The sequence below is a fragment of the Ovis aries genome, chromosome 21 (genome assembly GCF_016772045.2).
Source record: "Ovis aries strain OAR_USU_Benz2616 breed Rambouillet chromosome 21, ARS-UI_Ramb_v3.0, whole genome shotgun sequence".
NCBI lineage: Eukaryota > Metazoa > Chordata > Mammalia > Artiodactyla > Bovidae > Ovis > Ovis aries.
In genome coordinates this window covers 21,972,187-21,998,482 of record NC_056074.1, presented here as the reverse complement: position 1 = coordinate 21,998,482, position 26,296 = coordinate 21,972,187, and the positions used below count along the sequence as shown (strand labels likewise).

General features: G+C 36.3%; 1 protein-coding gene across 3 annotated transcripts in view; it reads left to right on the top strand.

Moving 5' to 3' along the window:
• Nucleotides 1-26,296, top strand: part of PRMT3 (protein arginine methyltransferase 3) — a 138,455-nt gene that overhangs the window by 104,989 nt on the left and 7,170 nt on the right. For 2 of the 3 annotated variants that reach the window (XM_004019444.5, XM_012101765.4), the window contains 2 exons: nucleotides 16,481-16,531; nucleotides 16,703-16,790. In XM_004019444.5, coding sequence (XP_004019493.2) covers nucleotides 16,481-16,531; nucleotides 16,703-16,790 — 139 coding nt within the window. Of the gene's footprint in view, nucleotides 1-1,019; nucleotides 12,140-16,480; nucleotides 16,532-16,702; nucleotides 16,791-26,296 lie in introns of those variants that run through there. The other variant, XM_060403971.1, reaches the window with a different exon arrangement.

The window sequence follows — 26,296 nt, the reverse complement described above, 5'->3', positions numbered from 1 at the left end:
CCAGGTGTACCCTATGCATTGTCTAAAAAATTTTGGACATTTCCACTCAATCCTCTCTTAGTTTTCAGTCGTCCCAGCCACAGAAGGAAACTGGACCCCTGAGGGTTTTAACCTTTTAAAATCTAGATTTCTTAAACCCATTCTCTATGTTTAGTTGCCTTCTTACCTACTTCCATTCTCTGTCCTTGGAAACATATCATTAATAAAAACTTAATTTTAAAAAAGTTATCTTTCACACTTCATATTAACTTTGAATCCCTTCAAATAAGAGACAAAGCATCCTATTAAAGTCTTTTCACGTTCATTGAGTAGAACAGTGGAAGGGATCATCTGCAATATTAAACCATTATTTAACCTACGCAGACAGAGTACAGAAATCCACAAAATGAGGAACCTTGAAACTGAGTGAAGGATTCTAACCTCAGTTCTGAAATACAACTAGAATGGAACGTTAAAATCTTAAGCTACATTACAATCACAGTTTAATTCTAGATAGGTATAGGGTCATGCTTGAAGTCAGCCCAGGGTCAGAATAAATTTATGAGAGAAATAATCACACTCAAGCAGGACTAAAATATTGTCTTCAGCACAGCAATAAGCATAAAAATGAAATAATCAGTATTAGTGAACTCTTGATTAGAGATGTCAGGGGAGTTCTCCCCAGACTTATCTCAGAGGCTGCCAATTAGCATTGTTATGTTGTGATAATAAATGAGTTTGACCAGGTGTTTTCCTCTCTGATTGAGGCAGTTATCCCTGGAGTAATGACCTCTAAGTAATTTTCTCAGTTCAAATTCCCTTTGACTTATGTTCTGGCAGAAACCATCATTAATATTGGCATCCAGGTCTTCAAAAAATCCTAAAACATCCAATGTTTCCAGACATATATATATATATATATATATGTATATATATGTGGAAAGATCAGTTCTTGTGGAAAGATGAGTCAAGAATTGGAAAAATAAATTTTTGTTCTATATACCAGATGGCTCAGAACTTAATATTTACCTTATATGCAGATGACACCACCTTTATGGCAGAAAGTGAAGAGGAGCTAAAAAGCCTCTTGATGAAAGTGAAAGAGGAGAGTGAAAAAGTTGGCTTAAAGCTCAACATTCAGAAAACGAAGATCATGGCATCCGGTTCCATCACTTCATGGGAAATAAGATGGGGAAACAGTGGAAACAGTGTCAGACTTTATTTTGGGGGGCTCCAGAATCACTGCAGATGGTGACTGCAGCCATGAAATTAAAAGACGCTTACTCCTTGGAAGAAAAGTTATGACTGACCTAGATAGTATATTCAAAAGCAGAGACATTACTTTGCCGACCAAGGTCCGTCTAGTCAAGGCTATGGTTTTTCCTGTGGTCATGTATGGATGTGAGAGTTGGACTGTGAAGAAGGCTGAGCGCCAAAGAATTGATGCTTTTGAACTGTGGTGTTGGAGAAGACTCTTGAGTGTCCCTTGGACTGCAAGAAGATCCAACCAGTCCATTCTGAAGGAGATCAACCCTGGGATTTCTTTGGAAGGAATGATGCTAAAGCTGAAGCTCCAGTACTTTGGCCACCTGATGCGAAGAGTTGACTCATTGGAAAAGACTCTGATACTGGGAGGGATTGTGGGCAGGAGGATAAGGGGACGACCGAGGATGAGATGGCTGGATGTTATCACAGACTCGATGGACCTGAGTCTGAGTGAACTCTGGGAGATGGTGATGGACAGGGAGGCCTGGTGTGCTGCGATTCATGGGGTCGCAAAGAGTCAGACCCAACTGAGCGACTGAACTGAACTGAACTGAAGTCAGTCTTTCTCTTTTCTAGAAGACTAGATAGAAAAGGACCAGTCTTAAAATAGAGTTTTCTAAAAAATAATGTAAATCAAAGAGGAAAGTTTAGACGATGGTAACATAGTGCCACAGTTAAAAACTTCAAACTTTAAATCCAGTGGGCCATGTTTACCAGTATGATTTTTTTTTTTTCCAGCATGACTTTAGAAGAGGCATTTAACTTCACCTGACCTTGACATTTTTATGTGAAAAGAGGAGATTATAATACCAATAATTACCTCCTGGGTGTCATTTTGAGGGTGAAATGAGGCGGTGCATAAAAGCATTTACCACTATGTCTGGCACATAGAAATGCTCATAAAATGATCTGATTAATATTTCCATTCACTTCCCTATCTTTTTAAAGAAGGGTTTATTTATTTTTAGCTTATTCATTTGTTTATGGGGAGTGTGATTTCATAGGTTGAACTTACTTACTCCATCAGGATTAAATAAGTGTCACTGGTTTGTCTATCGTGTGTGCTAAGTTGCTCCAGTTATGTCCGACTCTTTGCAACCCATTGGACTGTTGCCCACCAGGCTCCTCTGTCTGTGGAATTCTCCAGGCAAGAATACTGGCATGGGTTGCCAGGCCCTCCTCCCAGGCCCTTCCCCACCCAGGCATCGAATCCACATCTCATTATGTCTCCTGCATTGCAAGTGGGTTCTTTACCACTGGTGCCACTTGGGAAGTCCTGATTTGTCTGTCAGTACCAATTTCTTTACAGCCAAAGATATGCAGTAAACTTTGTAAGCTGTTCATATCCCTGAATACCTAATGTATTAGAGAAATGAGTCATTCTTTCAAAATGCCACATTTATGCAAACCAGGTGCTTCTCAAAGCAAAATCACTCTTTAATGCCTGCTGTTTTTCAGAGTCACAGCTTTCCCCTCTAGATCACTAAGGCAGTGACATAACTATTACAGCAGACCCCTTCCTTTAACAGGTGATAAGTCCTGGCTGTCCCTGAAGACTGTACCATAGCCTTAAATCTGATTTCTTTCTTCTCTGCTTCTCATCCTTTTATTCAGCATCCAACCCCATGAATATGGGATGGGCTAGTCTCACTTAGTATTCAAAGATCACAATTAAAAAAAAAAACTGAATGTCTACTAACTAGATTTTTAGTTCTCACCTCAGATGTTGGATGCTTTTTTGAAGGGCTCAGATGGAAAGGTAATAGCCATCTTTTTAGTTCACATTTCAAGAGAGAAAAAACAGCCCTGTTCATTCTTGGAAATTAAAGTATATCACATCTTCTACCTGCCCCGCCTTTTTCTTTCCTATCTGCCAGGATTTCTTTCAGTATTCCATCTCTTAGTTTATACTTCTGAAGGTTTGTAAAAACAAGAAATATCTTGTAGAGCTTGATCTCCTAGCCACAAAAATGAGTTTTAATAGTTTTCGATTTTAAACCTCTGTAGCAGTCAGAAAACTAATTTTTTTTTGTTCTGCATTGATTTTTTAAATTCAGTTTATCTACTATTTTGTTCTTAAACTTTTAAATTTAATGTTTTCTTACCATTGATAGTATTTTTTGCCATTTAAAGAATAAGTAATGGGCCATATAGTTCTTATATCTTGTATGGAATATTGGAAAGCAGCATGAAAGGTGGAATAATAATGAAACAGTAACCATTGACATTGAGCCATGAGAAACTGATGACGTGAGGAAGCAAGAGATAGAAAGCTCAAGAAGCAGTGGCTGCAAGAGTTCTTAAATGGCAAGCAGGCAAGCACACACACACCTTTTCACGATGACTTTTTATTCAGGCATGTATTGGATTCTATGCTGTATTAGGCATCGTGAGGGCAACAGAAAATATAGTCGCTGACGCCAGAGACCTTCACTTAGTAGGAGAGGTCAGCATATAAACAGATAATTGTACTATGGTGCTCTGTAATAGAGTTTTTTTTTTTTTTTTTTTTTTTTAAATTTTTATTTATTTATTTGGCTGCTCTGGGTCTTAGTTGTAGCATGTGGGATCTAGCTCCCTGACCAGGGATCGAACCTGGGCCCCCTGCACTGGGCGCTCAGAGTCTTAGCCACTGGACCACCAGGGAATTCCCTGTAATAGAGTTTTAATGATACAGGCATATGTAAAAGGTACCCTTGACCTGGCAAACTCTTACTCACTCATATTTAAGGTTTTACCTTAGGCATGACTTTCTTCCAAAAAGCCTTCATAATACAGTTTGCACTAAATTAGTGGGGAGTGATTATTTGTTAGTACAGACATCAAGAAATATTCCTCTAGAGCAGTTGACATCAAATTCCAATTTTGAATAAAAAGTAAGAAATGATAAGAGAAGTAAAGCATCATAGTTTCCTTTTCCTGAAGGTTGATAGGAGTGGAGCATATTATATGATTTCGTTCTTTAATTGTTCTCTCAATTAACAAATCTTTATTAATTTCCTGTGGTCCCTGAACATCCCAGGCTATTTCATGCCCTTGTAACTGTACGGTTGTTTTCACTAAATGTTTAGATTGAACACCCGGTCATTGTGCCTAGGCAGTGAATATAGGAACGTAAGCACAGATGCAGAGAGATTGCCCTAAAGGGCCTGTTGGGATTTTCAGTCGAACAGAAGCATTATGAATATAATGAATATTGTTACAGAAAACACAGGAACATTTAATGAGTGTGTTATAATCTCTGCGGAATTAGGGAAGGCTGCTCAGGGAAAGTAACATTTAAACTGAGACACAACACGTGAGAAGGAGCTAGTTTAGAGGATGACGGACCTTAGATAGGAAAAAAACCAAAAACAGTCCAGTGATGAATCTGCCTCCTGTAACAGCAGACTATGTGAAATGGAGTAACCCTTTTACTGAGACCAACTTCAAAAGCTGGAAAAAAACTAAATACTGTCTGTTTGAAAGTACCAGAAAGATAAATCAATGAAGCATTACCAAGCCAAGACTCAGAAGGAAATCCTAAGAAACAAGACTGGCATTTGGGACTGCTTTTGCCCTGTAGGCATTTACCATTTCAGAGGAAGCAGCTAACGGACTTGTATAACCCTTTTGATAGCCTCACATGGGCAGAAATACAAAAATGGAGCCATTTAAAAGTTCCCCAGTGCTTTGCCCTGGAATCCAGAAAGATTGCACCCAAGAATAGAGAATAACAGAAGTAAATGAGCCCTTGGAAGGGCTTCAGGCCGACTTCATATCATCTGTGTGGCCCAAAAAATTCTCAAACCCCATTATTAGATTAAGATGACCTTGGTTTTTGCCAGCACCCTCATGTTCCTTGCAGGAAAAAAGATTCTTTCCAGAAGGGCGTTTTTATACATCTGGAATGATTTCTCTAGTTTTTCATATATAATGGTCAGAACATAATCAAAAGTAATCAGTTGCACAAGAACACAAGACAGCATAATCAGGAACCAGGTAACACAGGCAATAAAAATAGAGCTCCAGGGACTTCCTGGTGGTCCAGTGGCCGAGAGTTTGCACTCCCGATGAGGGATCCCGGGTTTGATCCCTGTTCAGGGCACTAGGATTCCACATGCTGCAACTAGCAGTCACACCACAACAAAGATCCTACAGGCCACAACTGAGACTGTGCAGCCAAATCAGTACACATGTGTTTTTTTAAATACAGCTCCAGATGGTAGGTAGATCAGATATGGACTTTAACTATGCTTACTAAGTTCAAGAACAAAAATGGAAAATTTTGAACAAAAGAGTTGAGAATATTTAAGAAATAATATAACAGATTTGAAAAAGAACTGAACAGATATTCTAAACAACTAAAGATGAGTTTAGTGGCAAATATTAAATCACTAGTGTAGAGAGGATTATTGAACTAGATTTTATGTCAGAAGGAAATATCCAGAACAACACACAGGGATGTCAGAATGCAGCATTGGGAAGGGCAAGAGATACAGAAGAAACAAGAAACAGTCTCCTGTATGTTTAAATGGGGGTCCCAAAGGGAAAAAGAGGTAAGAATTTTCAAACTGTTTGAAGAGCTAATGGCTGAGAATTTCCCAAAACAGATGAAAGACAATGAGCTACAATTTAAGAAATATAGCATATCTTGAATAGGAATGATTTTAAAAATCCTTCCATTTTTAGATACATGCCCCTAAGAAATGAAAACATACATCCATACAGATACTTGTTCATGAATGTACATAGCAGCACTACTTTTAACAGCTAACAAAGGGAAGCAGTCCAGATGTCCATCACCTGAAGAATGAATAAACAAAACATGGTATAGCCATATAATGAAATATTGAATAGAAATATTCAATATTCAATATTCATATAATGAATAGAAAACAGTGAAATCCTGATACATGCTGCAAAATGTATGAACCCTGAAATAATGAGTGAAAATGCTAAGTGAAAAAGGCCTGCTGAGAGAGGATTCCATTTATATGATGTTCCAGTTCTATGATTCCACTCATCTGACATGTTCATACTAGGCAAATCTGAGAACCGAGGATAAAAGGAGCAGTATGGATGCAAGGTTTCTTTGGGGTTGATAAAAATGTAAAATTAGATTGTGGTGGTGATTGTACAACTCAGTTTTTAAAAACTGAATTATACAGTTTACTTAAATGGGGAAATTTTTATGGAATGTGAATTGTATTTCAATTTAAAAAGGGAGAAGACTTTCCCTAGAATATCCCTAGATACATTCTACTAAAATCAAAGAGAACATCTTAAAAGCCTCAGTGGGGCTGTAAGAAGAACATTGAAATTATCTTCAAAAGAACAATAAATAGAGGATTTCTCAGCAGGAACAATAGAATTGGAAGATAGAAGGTAATTCAGTGATGACATCCTCACTGTGCTGAAAGAAAATAACTGCCAACCCTGAATTTTACCCAACTAAAATAACTTTGCCAACAAAGGTCCGTCTAGTCAAAGCTGTGATGTTTCCAGTAGTCGTGTGTGAATGTGAGAGTTGGACTATAAAGAAAGCTGAGCTCCAAGAGTGATACTTTTGAACTGTGGTGTTGGAGAAGACTCTTGAGTCCCTTGAACAGCAAGGAGATCCAACTAATCAATCCTAAAGGAAATCAGTCCTGAATATTCATTGGAAGGACTGATGCTGAAGCTGAAGCTCCAATACTTTGGCCACCTGATGCAAAGAACGGACTCACTGGAAAAGACCCTGCTGCTGGGAAAGATTGAAAGCAGGCGGAGAAGGGGATGAGATGGTTGGATGGCATCATGACTTGATAGACATGAGTTTGAGGAAGCTATGGGAGTTGGTGATGGATAGGGAAGCCTGGTGTGCTGCAGTCCATGGGGTCACAGTCAGACACGACTAAGTGAGTGAACTGAACTGAACTGAAAATAACTTTTAAGAATGAAGCTGAGAGCTTCCCTGGTGGAACAGTGGATTGGAACCCACCTGCCAGTGCAGGAGACATGGGTTCTATCCCTGGTCTGGGAAGATCCCACATGCCACGGAGCAGCTGAGCCCATGTGCCACACACAACTACTGAAGCCTGCACCCCTAGAGCCTGTGCTTCGCAACAAGGGAAGCCGCCTCCGTGAGAAGCCTGTGCACTGCAACAAAGAATAGCCCCCACTCACTGCAGCTGGGGGAAGCTCACATGCAGCAGTGAAACCCAGCACAACCAAAAATAAACTTAAAAAATGAAGAATGGAGCTGAAATAGGTATTTCAGGTGAACAAAAAAGAATTTGCCCCAGGAAACTGATTAATGAAGATAATAAAAGCAAACAAAAAGTGATCCTAGATGGAAGTCCAGAAATACAGGAAGCAATGAAAGTGAACAGAAGTGGTATATGTACATATAGCAGTAGTTCCACTCCTAGGTATGTACCCAACAGCACTGAGTACTTAAGTTCACCAAGATACATTCATAAAAGAATGTTCATAAAGATGGCACTTAATACTTGTCAACAGTAGACTGGATACATAAATTGTATAGTCAAAAATGTCTTAGAGCCAGATAACTATTTAGGTAATATGCAGTCATATAAGTGAATGTCAAAAACAATAATAAAATTAGCTAGGCACAAAAGACTATATGATATTGGTGAAGCATGTAATAGGGAAAATGAATTTGCGCTTAGAAATTGGAGAGATAAGTCTTGGCAAGGACATACAGAAAAGGGAACTCTGTACACTTTTAGTGGAAATGTAAGTAGGTACAACCACTATAGGAAACAGTGCAGAGGTTCCTCAGAAAATTAAAAATAGAACCGCCATTTGACCCAGCAACCCTGCTTCTGGGTATATGTCCAGAGGAAGTGAAAACAGGGTCTTGATCATTCACAATAGTCAAGATATAGAAACATCCAAGGTGTGTACAATGGACTAGATAAAGAAGATACAAGATTATATATACGCACATGTGCACACTATATATACACACACATGCAGTGGAGGAGTATTCCACTGTAAAAAGAAGGAAATCTTGCCATTTACCACAGCATGGATGGATCTTGAGGGTATTAGGCTAAGTGAAAAAAGTCAGAAGGAAACAAATAACTGTTTGATATCTCTTATACTTAGAACCTAAATGAAAAGGCCAGATTCCGAAACAGAACAGAGTGGTGGTTACCAGTGGGTGGAGGACTGGGAAAAATGGGGAAATGTTGGTTAAGAGTACAGACTTCTAGTTAGAAGTTGAGTAAGTTCTGGGGCTCCATTGTACATCAAGGTGATTATACCGTAGTTAACGATGCTATATTATATAGTTGAAGAGTATGAAAAGTAGATTTTAAATGTTCTCACTGCAAAAAAGAAAAGTGATAATCATGTGGCATGATGGAGGTTTAGTTAATGCTCTGGTGGTAATCGTTTTGCGGTATGTAAGTGTATCAAATCAACATATGACACACCTTATATATTGTTAGGTTAGTTACATCATTGACTGTATAAATTAATAGTATCTTGTGTTTCTAGCTAGGAAGAAGTGTTGAGTAAGGCCATATAAGCTATTGATTTATGAAATGTCAGAATTCAAGTACCTATGTTTTAGTCTCTGAAGCAGTGATCCCTTCTGCTCTGTAAAACTGCCTTTGTAGGTAGTTTTGTAGGTAAACTACAAGGGAGCAATCTTGGTAAATTTTAAAGGAATTTCAGTTGTACTTTGGGAATATTTTAGTAGATCAAAAATGATTTATGTTGAATTTTTTTAGTAAAAGTACCTTTTAAAATATTCTTAGACCTATTGTCTGTTTAGATGCTTTCCATATTGCTTGATTATTTCTAAACGATACTCAGTTTGGTGATACCCCTTGAGAAGTACATGGCACTTAATGTGTATTGTTCCCTAGAGGAATCATGAAAGAAAGAAAAGATGCAAATTTCCTCCTGGGATGAAATCGAAAATTAATTGAAGAGGGAAGAGCCTATAATTTAAGCTATAGTTAATATTGGGAGAATAATGTAGTATGTAGTTTTCATTTTCTTGGTTATGTCTTCTTAAATACCAGTTATCACCAGCAGAGTTCATGCTCTTTATGCAGCAGCTTTTTATGGCCTGTATTTGTATTTTCATCTGATTGGTTTATAGACAGTGATGTAAGTTTAAAATGTATAATCTTTTTTACGCATTATCTTCTTACTCTTGCTTTACTTGCTTCAGACTCATCATCAGTTAGTGTTTGAATTCCATGTTAAGATTTTGAAAGAAATACTCCAACAAAAAATGAACTGTATTTTTGTTATAGTGATTCTGCTGCATGGATTACAAGCACTCTATCTCCATGCTTGGATAAACTCCATCAAAAGCACATTATCCTCCTATTTCTGTGGCCAGCTGCCTAATTGTATCTGCTGTAACCACACGCTGCTGGAACATGATACCAATGAAGAACAGAAATGATAAATTACTCCCTGCAGGTGATAGTGATAATGATAATTTTTAATTTCCTTCTTCCTCATAAGGTCTAGCCTGATCTCACTTCATTGGCTGCCATCCTGTTATATACACACAAGATATGTCCTCTCTAAAGAAATACTCGTCACACTAAAATACATGAGAAAGCAATTCATTTTTATTCCATGTCATTGTTCTTCAAATGAGCATGTATCATATCCTACTTTGTATGTATGGGATGAAAAAACAAAATGTAGCTTAAAACAGATTTTTTAAATGGTTCAATGTACACATGAGATGATTTGTGAAATCCACAAAGCAGAAACAAATAGCTCATTCTGAAACTCTCTTGTAATACTTTGGAATATTTAAGATGCACAATAAAGCTACATGTCAGTATTATTTTCCTATGTACTTCAGAGTAATTATGGAAGATTCTCACCAAATTATAAGCATGATCAAACTATCCCAGAAATTTACTGTATGCATATATTTTCCTTTCATTCTGTTCATGTCGTTACTGTTGTTCTTAATTACCATTAACTTTCTCTCAGTCTTAGTGACTTTATACCTGTATTTTTCTGCCTGTGGTATAAGGCAGTGAATTTTATTTATTTCATTGTGACCTTGCCTTTGCAAACTAACCTAGCTCCTATAGATACTTAATTTCAAAGCTTATTTCTCTCCTTAGCATTCCCCTTGCCCCTAATTAGAGATATATATGGAACAAAAGGGAAATTCATTCTGTGGCCAGGTCTTCCAATCTATCTGACCTTTTTAAAGCACATGTCAAGATGTGCTCCAGTTATTTATTGCCATTACCTGTTCGGCATCATTTTCAATTTCCTGTGCTGGTTGTTTGTTCTTGTGTTTGAATGACTTCCACAGAGTTCATTGAAATTAACATTTAAAACACCTAGAGATATCGTGTCAAAGTGATGGTAACAAGGAGGTTAAACTGTAATTGAAAAATATTTGCATGTTTATATTCTGCAGTGAAATGAATAGTTTTGTCCCCAAATCATCTGACATATTTGACTGTTTATAACATCTTTGCAGAAATAAAAACAGTGATCATAGTTCAGCTAGTTTATATGATGTTTCAAGTTTAAGGATTTTTTCCTTTTTTCCTAATCTCTATTTTAATTATCAAGGATCACTTTATTAAAAAGAAGAAAAAGCTCTTTCCTTAAAGTGTCATTCTAGGCGTTGCTTGTATTAGAGGGTAAATACCATTTAGTTCTCTGATGAGTACATTATGTGCATGTGATTTTAAATCCCAGGTGAATTTTTTCCTGACTTCTCATGCTTCTGCTTAATGTTTGCCGTGGAACTGATCTTAACACTACCCTTAAGCAAACATCATTAGGAAGGTAGATCTGCATGAAGAGTTGGAGATCCTATAATGTCCTTCACAGGGAACTATGATATAGATATGTCTTCTATTTTTCTTTCTTATTTTATTTGTTTGTCTTTGGGTTTATAAACTATTTGTTTTTTGGTTATGCTAAACTACCCAGTATTTCTTTCACTGTATTTTTGGGTATCTGCGGGAAGGTTAGTTTCTTTTTTGAGAACTAAATTTCATAGAAATTATATTTAGGGATTGAAAGACAATTCTAAAATGCCTTTATATTCTCAGATCTTTTTTATTTTTTAACTGTTTGTAAACTTGTGTATCAGCCTCTTGTGTTCATTAAAACCTATACTCCATGATTATAGTTCTGTAATGTTCTGTTATATTAACATTACCAGCCTGTTTTTAGTTTTTTTTTTTAAACCAGAGTTAAATAGGTCTTTCTCTTCATATAGTTTATATATTTCAAACTCTGGTCGCATTTTCTGATAACGTTGTAACAGCTGCTTTTCAGCCCAAATTTGTTGTTTTCACGAAAGGTTTTATTAGGTCACTGAAGTTTTTATTTCTTCACTTCCATTTTTGGTAACATAGAGGATACAACATATGTATAACTTGAAGAATAATTATAAAGTAACCCTCTCCCTCTAGAACCCACTTATTAAAATTTTTAGAAGTCTTCATAATGTTTTAATATATACACTGTGTGCTTGCTCAGTTGTTCAGTCATGTCCGACTCTTTGCAGCCCGACAGACTTCTCTGTCCATGGAATTATCTAGACAAGAATAGTGGTGTGAATTGCCATTTCCTACTCCAGGGGAATCTTCCCATCCCAGGGATTGAACCTGCATCTCCTGCACTGGCAGGCAGATTCTTTATCACTAAGCCACCTGGAAAGCCCATCCCCGTATATACACTATGTATAAAATAGGTACCTAATAAGAACGTACTACATAGCAGAGGGAGCTCTACTCAGTGCTCTGTGGAGACCTAAATGAGATGGAAATCCAAAAAGAGGGGATATATGTATACATGTAACTGTTTCAGTTTGCTGTATAGCAGAAACAAATATAGCATTGTAAAGCAACTATTCTTCAATAAAAATTAATACAAACCAATACAAATAAAATTTATCATTTTTTAGTGATTTTATAATAAAATATATATACATATAGAGAGGGTTTCAGTAATTTCTATTGCTGTTACTTTCCCATTTGCAGCTTTTCTTCTCTACTTGCAACTTTAGGGACTTCCCTGGTGGCTCAGACGGTAAAGTGTCTGCCTACGATGTGGAAGACCTGGGTTCGATCCCTGGGTCAGGAAGATCCTCTGGAGAATGCAATGGCAACCCACTCCAGTACTCTTGCCTGGAAAATCCCATGGACGGAGGAGCCTGTCAGTCTACAGTTCATGGGGTCGCAAAGTTTCGGACATGACTGAGTGACTAAACTTTCACTTTTGCTACTCTCCTCATTGGAAAATGTGTGTGTTAGTCGTTCAGTCATACCTGACTCTTTGTGATCTGTGGACTGTAGCCCACCAGGCTCCTCTATCCATGGAATTCTCCAGGCAAGAATACTGGAGTGGGTGGCCATTCCCTTTCATAGGGGATCTTCCTGACCCAGGGATCAACCCCCGGTCTCCTGCATTGCAAGCAGATTCTTTACCATCTCAGTCACCAGGGAAGCCCTGGAAAATGTTATTTTTCTAGAATTACTAGCTGGGTAAAACTTGTCATTCTTTAAATCAGTTTAGTTCCTTTTACATGTTAGACACTGCCCTAGCCTTTGGGGTACAAAGAGGACAGATTTTTTTGAGAGTCACTAAGGGAAATAATCAGATAACAGCTGAATTGAATGCCTCTCCATGCAATGCTATGGATTATTTAGCTCAAGTCCTATTAAAAATAACTTACCACAGTTCTCCATATTTGTGAGAAATGGATAGATAAACATGAAGAATATCGATATTCCAAATCTATCTATTACTTTCAATAGCTTGGTCAAATCTTTCCAGATAGTTATATATTCACATTTGTGTAACACAGAATAAGTGCCCCAAATAAATACATATTATTCTTTTCTCTTAATAGTATACCACAACTCTTTTTCCAAATCAGTAAATACTTATCTGTAGGTTTACTTTTGATGGCCAAATAGTATTCTATTATTTGTAGATTTTGTGATTTATTAACTGATTACCTGTTGTTGAAAATTTGGGCTAAAACTGACATAGTTAAATCTTTGCAAGCATACTTAATAATTTCCTTAGAATAACTTTTTGGAAGTTTTGAATTACTGGATCAACCAGTATTACATTGTAAAAAATCTTAGTTGAGTGAACGAAAACAGAAAAGTACACAAGTCATAAGTATAGTTTAACAGAATTACACAAAGTGATTTTTCCCTCAGGTGTATATACCCAGCATTCAACTTACGAAACAGAATATTACTAGAAACTCTAACCCCTTCCAGTTTCTATCCTTGTTGCAAGGATAACTCCTCTTCTGACTTGTAACACTATGAATTAAGTTTGCTATTTTTGGATTTCTGTATATAAATTGAGTCATATCATGTGTGCTATTTTGCATCTGATTTCTTGTTAATATGTATTAGTTATTTTCCGTAGAAAAGTTATTTCATTTTATTTTCCCAGCATGAATGCTGCTTTCTCCACCAACTGTGAATAATGTCATTTAAAAAACACAATCAAAGAAAATTGTATCCAGTTGTCTTAATTTACTTATTTTTTTCTAAGTAGGTGAAACTTTTTTTTAATATGTCTATTAATCATTTGTTTTTCTTTTGTAATTCTCTTGCTTTGTCTTTTGTTAGCTTCTTTTGATGCATTGCTGTTTTCCTAATTTGTAGTAGCTTAGGGAGCTGACTCATTGGAAAAGACTGATGCTGGGAGGGATTGGGGGCAGGAGGAGAAGGGGACGACAGAGGATGAGATGGCTGGATGGCATCACGGACTCGATGGACAAGAGTTTGGGTGAACTCTGGGAGTTGGTGATGGACAGGGAGGCCTGGAGTGCGGCAATTCATGAGGTCGCCAAGAGTTGAACACGACTGAGCAACTGAACTGAGTGTACAAAGAACAGTGACCATTTGTTATATGTATGGCAAATATTCTCTCATCTCTATCTTTTAGTTTTGATACTAAAATTAAACATTTTCTTATATTAAGGTTCTGCCTTGTGTATGCTGCTTGAAGAGCCTTCTTTATTTGCAGACTTTATAGACATTATTTATGGTTTAGATTTCATTCTTCCTCCTACCCTCTAGCCCCTGCACTGAGTTTTGTGCTTATGTGTGCTTACATTGAAAACCCCACCAGATGATGTCACAATTTTTTGCCTTAAATAATCATAGGTATCAAAGAAATTCAGAGGAGGAACATAGTGTTTTATAGTTATCCAACTATTTATCATTTCTGTTGTTTTCTTATTTTTGATATTTCAGGTTTCCTTCCAGTATAATTGCCTGTCAGCCTAAAGAACTTCCTTTAAAATATCTTCTAAAAAGCCTGTTGTCAATAGATTCTTTAATTTTCCTTCACTTGGAAATATTTTTATCCTTCATTATCTAAAGGATATTTTTCCGGATATAGAATTGTGTTGGGTTTTTTTTTTTTTTTTTTCCTGTTCTATCATATTTTTCTCTTCAGTCTAGACCTCCAGTCAGGTGTCTGTTAGCTCCGTAGGTCCCCTAGTCTCTGGGCATTTTATTTCAGTCTTTTCCCCTTGTTTTTTAAAATTGGTTCCTTTCAATTGGTTTCACTTCAAATTCACTGACTTTTTCCCCTGTGTCTTCTCCATTCTGCAACTCAGCCTAGGAAGTTTTTTGTTTCAGTTAATTGTGTTTTTCAGTTCTGAAATTCCCTTTAGGTTCCCTTTTTGTCATTTCTGTTTCTCCACTGAGAATTTCTCTTTGATTTATTTCAGTGTGTCTCTGTTGTGGCTTTGCTGTTAACTCATACCAGCATAGTTATAGCTTCTGCTCTACGTCTTTGTCTGATAATTCAGCATCTGGGTCATCTCAGCACTGACATCTGTTGACTGTTTCCTCTTGACAGTTGGTTCCATTTTCCTGGACTTTGTATGCTGAGTAGTATTGCATTGTATCCTGGATATTGTGGACTCTTTGCTGACTTAATCTGGACCATGTTGATGTTTGGTGTTAACAGGCAGTCAGTCCAGTGAAAGTCAGAACATAAGTTCTGTCAGCAGTGTCTCAGCAGGCAGTGGTTCAAACCTCATTTCTGTTCTTTGAGAGCGTGCTGTTCTGTTTTTGAGTTCTCTCCTGCAGGAACGCAGTTTAAGAATTGGTCTGAGACTTACATGGTTTTTTCTGTTTGACAGAATTATAAATAGTATTTTGATTCTCTCTTGGTATCTGAAGCATAATGAACCTAAAGGTTAAATACTGAATTTGGTTTGGGCTCAATCTGCATTAACCCTGTGGAATCAGTAAAACTCCACGTTTTTAACAAAAGCAGGAAAGTACACAAATTAGTTTCATATGACTTTTTGATAATCAGTTTCTAACTTTTACACTTTATAAGCTTTATTTAATGCCAGTTTTAAAATAGGTTGAGTCAAGCCTGTCCCACTAGTAAAAGAAAAAGGAATGGTATCATTTAAATTTTACACAAAAAGAAATTAAAATTTATATTTGATTGAACATATTAATTTCTTCTAGCAGCCTTTTATGCAATTATAGTGAACCTTAAGAGTTACATCAGATTTCTTCTTTGGGAGTATATACCTAAAACATAAGTTTTATTTGAATGGTGTAATTTTTATTTTCAGAAACAAAATATATAATATTTAAAAATTTCATTTATCTCATCACAAACATAATCATACTACTTTGCTTTAAAATTGGATGAATTAAATCAGAAGAAATGAAATGAACTGGTTTGTACAAAAGAGTATGTGTCAGTTATTTATTTCTGTGTAGCAAACCACTCCAAAACTTAGTGGTTTGATGTCAAAATCACATAGATTTATTTGTCTGTGTTTCTATAGTCTTGACTGTTCTGCTAGTCTAGTTCAGTACTAGTTCTACTGGTCTCTCCTGGGCTGTCTCACACTGCTGTGGCTGTATGAGACTCACATGGCAGCATCTCAGTGGGAGAGTCTGGATGAGTAAGGGGCTGGATGAGCCTCGCTCCATGTAGATTCTCACTTTTCAGTGGTCCAGCACTGTTATTTCTCTAATTGAACACATATTGAGTATCTGATTAGCCTTGTTACCCTTATTATCTTGTTTATATGGGGGAAAGCCAAGTTACATTACTTTATTTTTAACATCTTTTTTTCTAGAGAAAATAGTGACCTGCCATTTGTTTAAGAATGTCTAATCTTTGAAATGGTTTCTTACTTGCCGTGACTTAAAAGACCATGAAATCAATTGTTACATGATTAGCTTAATAATTATTTATATTACTTCTTTTTAAAAAACAGGCAATTGCTGGCTACTTCGATATATATTTTGAGAAGAATTGCCACAACAAGGTAACTATCTCATAACTAGGCAAGTATTTTATTTTCGTGCCCCAAGGTATTTGATCATAAGCATTTTGCTTTTGTGAGTAGTTGGAGCTTGTATTTGATGTAGTAAATTAATGTACCGTGATATTAAAAGTCTTGTACTTCATCAGACATTTTTGAACTCTGCCAATGCAGGTTGTGTTTTCTACGGGCCCACTGAGCACCAAAACACACTGGAAACAAACAATATTTCTATTGGAAAAGCCATTTTCAGTTAAAGCAGGTAAGAAAGAAAGAGGGGTGGGTGTCTTACTCATTCTGAAATGAACAGTATTCATCCATTCTACAACCGCTTTTTCTGTGCCCGCTGTATTTGAAGCAATATAGCATACTAAGGTAAGTAGTTCTTAAGAGTTTACCATGTACATAAAGTTTAGGTAGCATATCATTTCATTACATAAGTAAGTTAAAGAAAACTTTTATTTGAATCTGATGTCTGCCAGTTACAATGCCATTGTGTAGCTCTTATGTTGAGTACTACACAGTAATTCAGAAAATTTTTTGTTAAGCATTAACTAGTATATACTAAGTTGAAACTATAACTAAAAGAAAATATTTTAATTTCCCAAGTGACTAAACAGAAATATCACCAATAGAAGTAAAGTGTAAATTTAAAAAGACTGTCATTCAGTAGTTATTATATTCAAAATCTATTTGTTTAGAATGCTTTCCACTGGGTCCAGCTCCTCAGATCTTGCATAGTGTTTAAAGGCTGATCCGATGCTGCATTCCTTTGTTTTACATCTCACTGATTGTTCACTTACATGAGCACCTATAGTTCTTATATTTCTACACATTTAACACCAAAAGTTAGAATTTGATTATGGAATCTTTCTTTTTTTTTAACTGCTTGTTACATGTATGTCTTGTCCCATCTTCACTGAAAGCCTCTTGACTGTGGGAAAACTGAATGTACACCAAACTTCAGTGTAGAGATACTCAACATCAGATTATTTGTGTGTCTCTGGTGGCTCAGAGGTTAAAGCATCTGCCTGCAATGTGGAAAACCCGGGTTCGATCCCTGGATCAGGAAGATCCCCTGGAGAAGGAAATGGCAACCCACTCCACTGTTCTTGCCTGGAGAATCCCATGGACAGAGGAGCTTGGTAGGCTACAGTCCACGGGGTCACAAAGAGTGGGACACGACTGAGTGACTTCACTTAAAAGCAACATTGAGCAAAGATTTGCAGAAGGATTCCTAAAATATATGAGTTTGATTTACATGAAGTTTTAAAAACATGTAAAACAACAGGCTATACACACACGTAGTAGATTAAGAAGCAACACTTATGATAACCACTGAATTCATCAACATGGTCACCTCTAGAGGAGGATAGAAATACGATTGCAGAAAGGGGCTTTAGTGCCATATATATGAACTTTTTCTTTGAAAAACTGAAGGAACTGTGCAGAATGTCAAGATTTGACAAAACTGAACAAGTGGTTATTATATCATTCTCCATGTTTAAAATATTTCATAAAATTGTAATATAGTTTTGATTTCACTATTGAAGCATAAAGGAATTTAGTAGATGCAAATAAACACCATCAGAGTAAAGCAGCGCTGTGTTGTCATTCTTTCACTTTGAGGTTGTAATGCTATGGAAATAAAACTTTGATGGTGTCATTTTCTCTTTCTCTGGAAAGCTATAGCACAGCAAAACTGACATGAAGCAAAGACATCTTCATTTATGTTTCTTTGCTTTTTTTTACTCTGCTATTTGGATTAACTTTGGGAAAATTGAAAATACTGCTTTTTCCCTCGCTGTAACCGTTTGTTGTCTTACTACTAGAATTCTAAAGGCAACACTAATTCTTTCATGTTTTAATCTTGAGAGAGATTTAAGATAGCCTTTGAGTTTTCTCCTACCTAATTGCAACACAATATTATTTATATCTAGTGAAATTTTGAAGTCCTAACTATTCTTTACACAGTAATCCTTTGAGTAATTGATTTCTCAGAATACTGTGAAGAAGATACATGATTCTAATGTTGCCCTGGGGCACCATCTACATTCCGTATTTCTTTTATTGCCATTGTGTGTACTTACATTTAAATAGTAAGTCCAATAGGCTCCCCTGAAAGAGTACAACCTGAGGAAAGTTTGTGGAAACAAAATTTCAAAGAAAGGAAAAAATAGTCATTCTCAGTTACAAGAATTTTTTTTTTACTCAACTAATCATTAGCCTCTGATGGTATTGCTGATAAATAGAAGCCAGAAGCTGTGGGGCAGAGTATTGGGATAGAAGCTAGTCAGAAAAAAGAGCTCTAGGGACCTCTGTATCAATATCGAACATGTTGATAATTAAATATAAATGGTCCATACATCTAGAAGATGAAATTTCATTCAGTGCTAAAAAGAAATGAGCTATCAACCTGTGAAAAAACATGGAGGAATCTTAAGCCCATATTCCTGAGTGAAAGAAACCAACCACTTAAAGAAATGACACCAACTCTACACAGTCTCTTCCAGAAAATAGAAAAGAACTGATTTTGTGAGGGCGGTATTTCTTTGATATCAAAAATTAGATGAAGATAGTATAAGAAATTAAACTATAGACCAATGTCCCTCATTAATAAATCCTCAACAAGATAGTAGCAAATTAAATCCAATGATGCATAAAAAGAAAATACACTGTGACCAGATGGGTTTTATTCAAGAATTCAAGGCTGATTCAGTATTTTAAAATCATATAATGTAGTCCACCATGCTAGCAGTCTAAACAAGAAAAGCTACATGATCGTATCAGTGGATGCAGAAAAAAAAAGTTTGACCAAGTGTAATATCAATTCATGACAAATATAGCAAACTAGAAATAAAAGAGAGCTTCCTCATCCTGACAGATGGCATCCATACAGCCTACCGCTAGCATCACGCTGAATGAAGAAAGACTAAATTTGAGACAAGGCCATGTGTCTACTTGCTCCACTCCTACACTGTTTTGTTTTGTTTTTTTAGAATTTATTTTAATTGGAGGATAATTACTGTATAGTATTGTGATGGTTTTTTCCATGTATCAGCATGAATTGGCCATAGGTAATACATGTGTTCCCTCCATCCTGAACCCCATCCTGCCTCCCTCCCTACCCTATCCCTCTGGGTTGTCACAGAGCACCAGTTTCGGGTACCCTGCTTCATGCATCAAACTCGCACTGGTTATCTATTTTACATATGACAATGTATATGTTTGAATGCTATTCTCTCAAATCATCCCACCTTCTCCTTTTCCCACTGACTCCAATAGTCTCTTCTTTACATCTGGGTCTCCTTTGCTGCCATTTATGTAGGATCATTGGTACCATCTTTCTAGATTCCGTATATATGCGTTAATATGCAGTATTTGTCTTTCTCTTTCTGACTGACTTCTCTCTGTATAATAGGCTCTAGGTTCATCCACCTTGTTAGAACTGACTCAAATGCATTCCTTTATAAAGGCTGGGTAATATTCCATTGTGTATATATACCACAACTTACTTACCCATTCATCTGCTGATGGATGGCTAATAGTGCTGCATTGAACATTCAGGTACATGTGTCTTTTTCAGTTCTGGTTTCCTTAGAGTATATGCCCAGAAATGGGATTGCTGGGTCATATGGTAGTGTTATTCCTAGTTTTTTAAGGAATCTTCGTACTGTTCTCCATAGTGGTTGTATCAGTTTGCATTGCCACCAACAGTGTAACAAGGTTCCCTTTTCTCCACACCTTCTCCAGCATTTGTTATTTGTAGACTTTTTGATGATGGCCATTCTGACTGGTGTGAGATGATACTTCATTGTGGTTTTGATTTGCATTTCTCTAATAATAAGTGATGTTGAGCATCTTTTCATTTGTTTATTAGCCTAAGCAAAAATTAGACAAAGATGGTACAAGAAAATTAAACTACAGACCAATGTCCCTCATAAATAAATCCTCAACAAAATAGTAGCAAATTGAATCCAGTGATGTGTAAAAAGAAAATACACTGTGACCAGTGTTTATGTCTGCACTCCTGCGCTCTTAAACTGGAAGTCTTAGCCAGTGCAGTAAGAAGCGAAAAAGAATTAAAACCATTGGGAAGGAAGAAATAAAGCTGTTATTATTTATAGATAATGTATACATAGAAAATTCTAGGAAATCTATCAAAAAATACAGAGCTAGTAAGTGAATTTAGCAAGAGAGAAATTAATGTGCTGATTCTAAAATTTATATACAAATGATCTAGACTATTGTAGCCAAACAATTTTAAGAACCATATTGTACTTCTTACACTATATAAATTCTGAACTTAAAAATTATATTAACACAAGCAGTATAGTATTGACATATAAAAGATGGATATATAGATTAATACAGTGATAGAAAATGCAGAAATAGCCTCATTTTTGTATAGTCAATTAAATTTTTTCAGAGGGCCAGTATAAATTTAATTGGAAAAGGATAGTCTTCTCAGAAAATTGTGTTAGAACAGCTGAATATTCATAAAGGAAAATAATGACTCTTCTTCTCTGACACCAAATATATAAAAACTGACTTTAAATGGATAATAGACATAAACATAAAAGCTTAAAGCTGTGAAATTTCTAGATAATAACATAAGAGAGCACCTTGATACTTAAGGTAGGTGAAAGTTTACAAAAGTGAAATATTAAGTAAAACTCATTGAACTGCAATTTTACATGTTATAGTTTTATTATATATAACCTACACCTTAATAAAGTTAAGGCCAGGGTGCAGTGATTTGAGAGAAAAGCACTGAAACGTGTATATTGTCATATGTGAAATAGGTCGTCAGTCCAGGTTTGATGCATGAGACAGGGTGCTCAGGGCTGCTGCACTGGGATGACCCTGAGGGATGGGAAGGGGGTTAGGAATGGGGAACACATGTATACCCATGGCTGATTCATGTCAATGTATGACAAAAACCACTACAATATTGTAATTAGCCTTCAATTAAAATTAATTAATTAATTTAAAATTTAAAAAAAGCCCTCACTGGACCCTCAGTATATCCAGGGTAGAATCCAGATTCTTTACCATGACCCTTTACAGTCTGACCATTCTTCATCGTTTCTAGCCCTGACCTGTCGGAACCCCACAGAAGCCCATGATATGCTCCAGCTGTACTGCTCATTTTTTAGCTAGTTTTCCTGTCTTTTCTTCCTCATTGCCTTTATCTGAGATACTTTTCTACCTAGGAAACTACTTTGACCTCTTTCACTTGATGAATTACACTTTTCCCTTTATAACCCAGTTTATTTCTGTACATCTTTCCTCATTGTCTTAAAAAGTTAACTGTTCTGTTATTTTTTCTCCCAGATAATTCATACGTATATCTGTGTTATAACATACCAGTGTGCTCTGATACGGGGTTCTCATAGATGAGTTATTTGCTTTTCTCACTTCTTTTTTTATCTGGTGCAGTATTTGGCATGTCATAAATACGCTCCTGAATGAATGAATAAGTACAGTAATATGCATTGTCATTGAAATATAACTTCCTTTCATCACCGTGGGTGACACATGCCAGGGGCATTTATCTCGTTGCTGTATTTCGTTGCCCCATTTTGTCAGCTCTGATGTTCTCCGAAATTGTGGCATGGCTGAGGAGAGTACTGTTGAGTCGAAAAATAGCTTGAGTCAAAAACTACTTTTTGACTTAATATGGTGTACAATTTTTAGAAAAAATTAAATAAAGCCAAGCGTCTAATCATGACAGTTTGCTGTGCATGTCAAGTTTATTTTACTGTCCAGATAGTAATGTGACAAGATTTTTTTTGACAAGATATTGTGATCATACCTATATAGTTTTTCCATGCAACTTGTGTGTGTGTGTATGTGTACATGTTAGTATTTTGAATAATGATAAGTCATTTTTTGGTAATGGTAAATCTACCATTGAACTTCCCTGCCAGCTCAGTGGTAAAGAATCCACCTGACAATGCAGAAGACCTGGGTTTGATCCCTGGGTCGGGAAGATCCCTTAGAAAAGGAAATGGCAACCCACTCCAGTATTCTTGCCTGGGAAATCCCATGGACAGTGGAGCCTGGCAGGCTGTAGTCGGTGGGGTCACAAAGAGTTGAACACAACTTATCTAGTAAACAACAACAAAATCTACCATTGGGGGCAGACAGGATATTTGGAAAGCAAAGAAAAAGACAGTGTGAATAGGAAATTTCTTAGAATAGGAATTTTACATTTGACCAACAGCACAAGGTAACTATAAGATGATGAACCTAATGTGTTTTTGCTTTGGTGTGGGATTTTGTTTGTTGTTGTTATTTTCACAACATAGTTCTAACAATAGTTTCCAAAGAAATACTCTACAACATTTGAGCATTCCCAGCATTGTGGGAGTTAGAAACCAGCCTCCCAGAATGAATACTTTTAAAGGATTTAAAGATCACTTTTAAAGTTTAAATTCAGAGTGGTTTTTTCCCCCCTTTTTCTTTAAAAAATAATGTGCAATTTTATTGTACAAACCTACGTGACAGTATTTATTTTAAAGATCCAGATTTTTTTCTTGTGGTTTGGCTTTGAAAAATACTATTAAAATCATACTATTTAGTTCTCTTTATATGTTATTAGTAAGCTTTTATGTGATGGAGAATCCTTTTTTGTTTTCATTTTTTTAACTCTAAGCTTTGATAGTGATAATACTGATTTTTATTTATCCCCCTTGTGGGGAATGAAATTTTATTGCTCTGGAAGAAACTAATTTGAGAAAACCACTAGGACCGAATTGGAATGAAATCAGTTTTGTTCTTGATTGAACTGCAGTGCTGCTTTGTGATGTACTAATAGCCGTCTGCTGACGACAAAAACAAGGTGATACAGCTCAGCTGCATAGAGACTGTCCTGTGCAGCTCTCACCAGTTTACACACTTAACAACATCAGTCACTTTATATCTGCTTGACACTGATTAATTACTCCTATCTCTACTGCATTATAGCCGTTACCTTGGCACTTCAGCCAGGCTTGAACAATTGAAGTGGGTGCAGCAGTGTGGACTGTGGATTTATTACTGTGACCCTTCGTGCTGTATAATTAACTTAAATAAGTATTGTTTTGCATCTCCATTTTGAAATTAAGGTTACAAAATAACTATTACAGCAAGTTATTTGTTTTTGTTTTAAAACACAAAAATTACAATATTAGCTTATAAGACAGTGTTAAGACTTTTTAATTACTCAAATATTTTATTTAATATTGATGCTGAAAATTTTTTCTTCTGTGAAAATTTAATTGTCTGTTACTCATACATGTTGAGCTGTATTTTAAGTTAAGGGATACATAAACCTCTTAAATACATTCTTTTTTAACATATTTTTTAAACTTGAAATGCAGTATTTGATAACCTGCTTTATAGGCACCAGGGAACATTTCCTTTTTGACCCTACACTAAGGATCAACTAGGATATTTATAAACAAGCCAAGTTTTAACGTGTCTAAAGCCACTTAAAGAGCAACTACCCTTAGGGCACATCAGCAAGAAAATCACTGAGTTAAAGAAAATGCTCAAAGAATCTTTTTAGATGGTGGTTAAACATTTAAAATAATAGCATCACTACTGATAATCACCAGAATGCAAATCAAAGCAGTCAGATACTGGTGGTTGGTTGTTACCGGTTTCTTTCGTTCTTTATCTGTTGTTGCTTGGATTCTAATAACAGCCAAATTTTGGTGAAGATGGCTGGAATGTAAAAATGGGACACATTTTATGCCTTTTTAAAGTATCTGGCTTTATAGAATTTGTTTCATTTTTGTATAAACAAATCATCAACTCTTTCCTTTTGGTTTCTAACTTTTTTTCCATACTACGAAATATTGTGTAACTATGTTTATACATTTCTGTTGACTCCTTTCTTGCTCAGTGATGTAAAATGCCCCAATTAGAATCTACTGAATCTCTATAATGAATCTTTATTCCATTTATCTATGAATTTATTCCTAAGCCATCACATTTTTAAAAACTTTATTCTGTATTTACATACAGTAAAAATTTACGCATTTTATTTATACAGTTTAATAAATTTTGGCAAATGTATGTTCCACTCTATTCAGTTCAGTTCAGTCGCTCAGTCATGTCCGACACTTTGTGACCCCATGAACCGCAGCACGCCAGGCCTCCCTGTCCCTCACCAACTCCCAGAGTTCACCCAAACCCATGTCCATTGTGTCAGTGATACCATCCAACCATCTCATCCTCTGTCGTCCCCTTCTCCTCCTGCCCTCAATCTTTCCCAGCATCAGGGTCTTTTCAAATGAGTCAGCTCTCTGCATCAGGTGGCCAAAGTATTGAAGTTTCAGCTTCAAAATCAGTCCCTCCAATGAACACCCAGGACTGATTTCCTTTAGGATGGACTGGTTGGATCTCCTTGCAGTCCAAGGGACTCTCAAGAGTCTTCTCCAACACCACAGTTCAAAAGCATCAGTTCTTTGGCGTTCAGCTTTCTTCACAGTCCAACTCTCACATCCATACATGACTACTGGAAAAATCATAGCCTTGACTAGATGGACCTTTGTTGGCAAAGTAATGTCTCTGCTTTTTAATATGCTGCCTAAGTTGGTCATAACTTTCCTTCCAAGGAGCAAGCATCTTTTAATTTCATGGCTGCGGTCACCATCTGCAGTGATTTTGGAGCCCAGAAAAATAATCAGCCATGGTTTCCACTGTTTCCCCATCTATTTCCCATGAAGTGATGGGACCAGATGCCATGATCTTAGTTTTCTGAATGTTGAGCTTTAACCAACTTTTTCACTCTCCTCTTTCACTTTCCTCAAGAGGCTCTTTAGTTCCTCTTCACTTTCTGCCATAAGGGTGGTGTCATCTGCATATCTGAGGTTATTGATATTTCTCCCAGCAATCTTGATTCCAGCTTGTGCTTCCTCCAGCCCAGCGTTTCTCATGATGTACTCTGCATATCAGTTAAATAAGCAAGGTGACAGTATACAGCCTTGACGTACTCATTTTCCTATTTGAAACCAGTCTGTTGTTCCATGTCCAGTTCTAACTGTTGTTTCCTGACCTGTATACAGGTTTCTCAAGAGGCAGGTCAAGTGGTGTGGTATTCCCATCTCTTTCAAGATATAGAATATTTACTTCACCCTAAAAAGTTTCCTTGTTGATCCCTTGTGCATTTAGTCATCCCCATCTTCAGTTTTCAGTCTGGACAACCATTGATCTGCTTTCTGTCACTACGTATTATATTACTATTAATAATAGTAAGGCATTAGTATTCTTTAGAATTTTATATCAGAGTTATACAGAACATACTCCAGCTTCTTTGCTTTTAGCATATTTTAAAGTGCATGTGTGAGTCAGTCATTTGTTCCTTTTTATTGCCAAGTAGTGTTCCTTTGTATGGACTTACTGTAAGTAGGCTTTCACTTGCTGATAGACTTTTGGATTGTTTTCAGTTAGGCACCATTATGGATAAAATTAATATGAACATTCTTATAAAAGTTTTTGTGTGAACATATGTTTTCATTTCTCCTAGGCAGATATCTAGGAGTGGAATTATATGGTCTTATGATAAATAAATACTTAACTTCATAAGAAGCTGGCAAACTTTTTCACAATGACTATACTATTCAAGGTTCCTACACTGTTGTGGGTTTGTTTGCTCCACATCTTTGTCGACACTTACATAAAAGGGCAGTCATTTTAATATAAGGTTTAATATGTCATTGTGTTGTAAGTGTATGTAGCGACAGCTGTGTTTTTAATTTGCATTTACCTCATGAC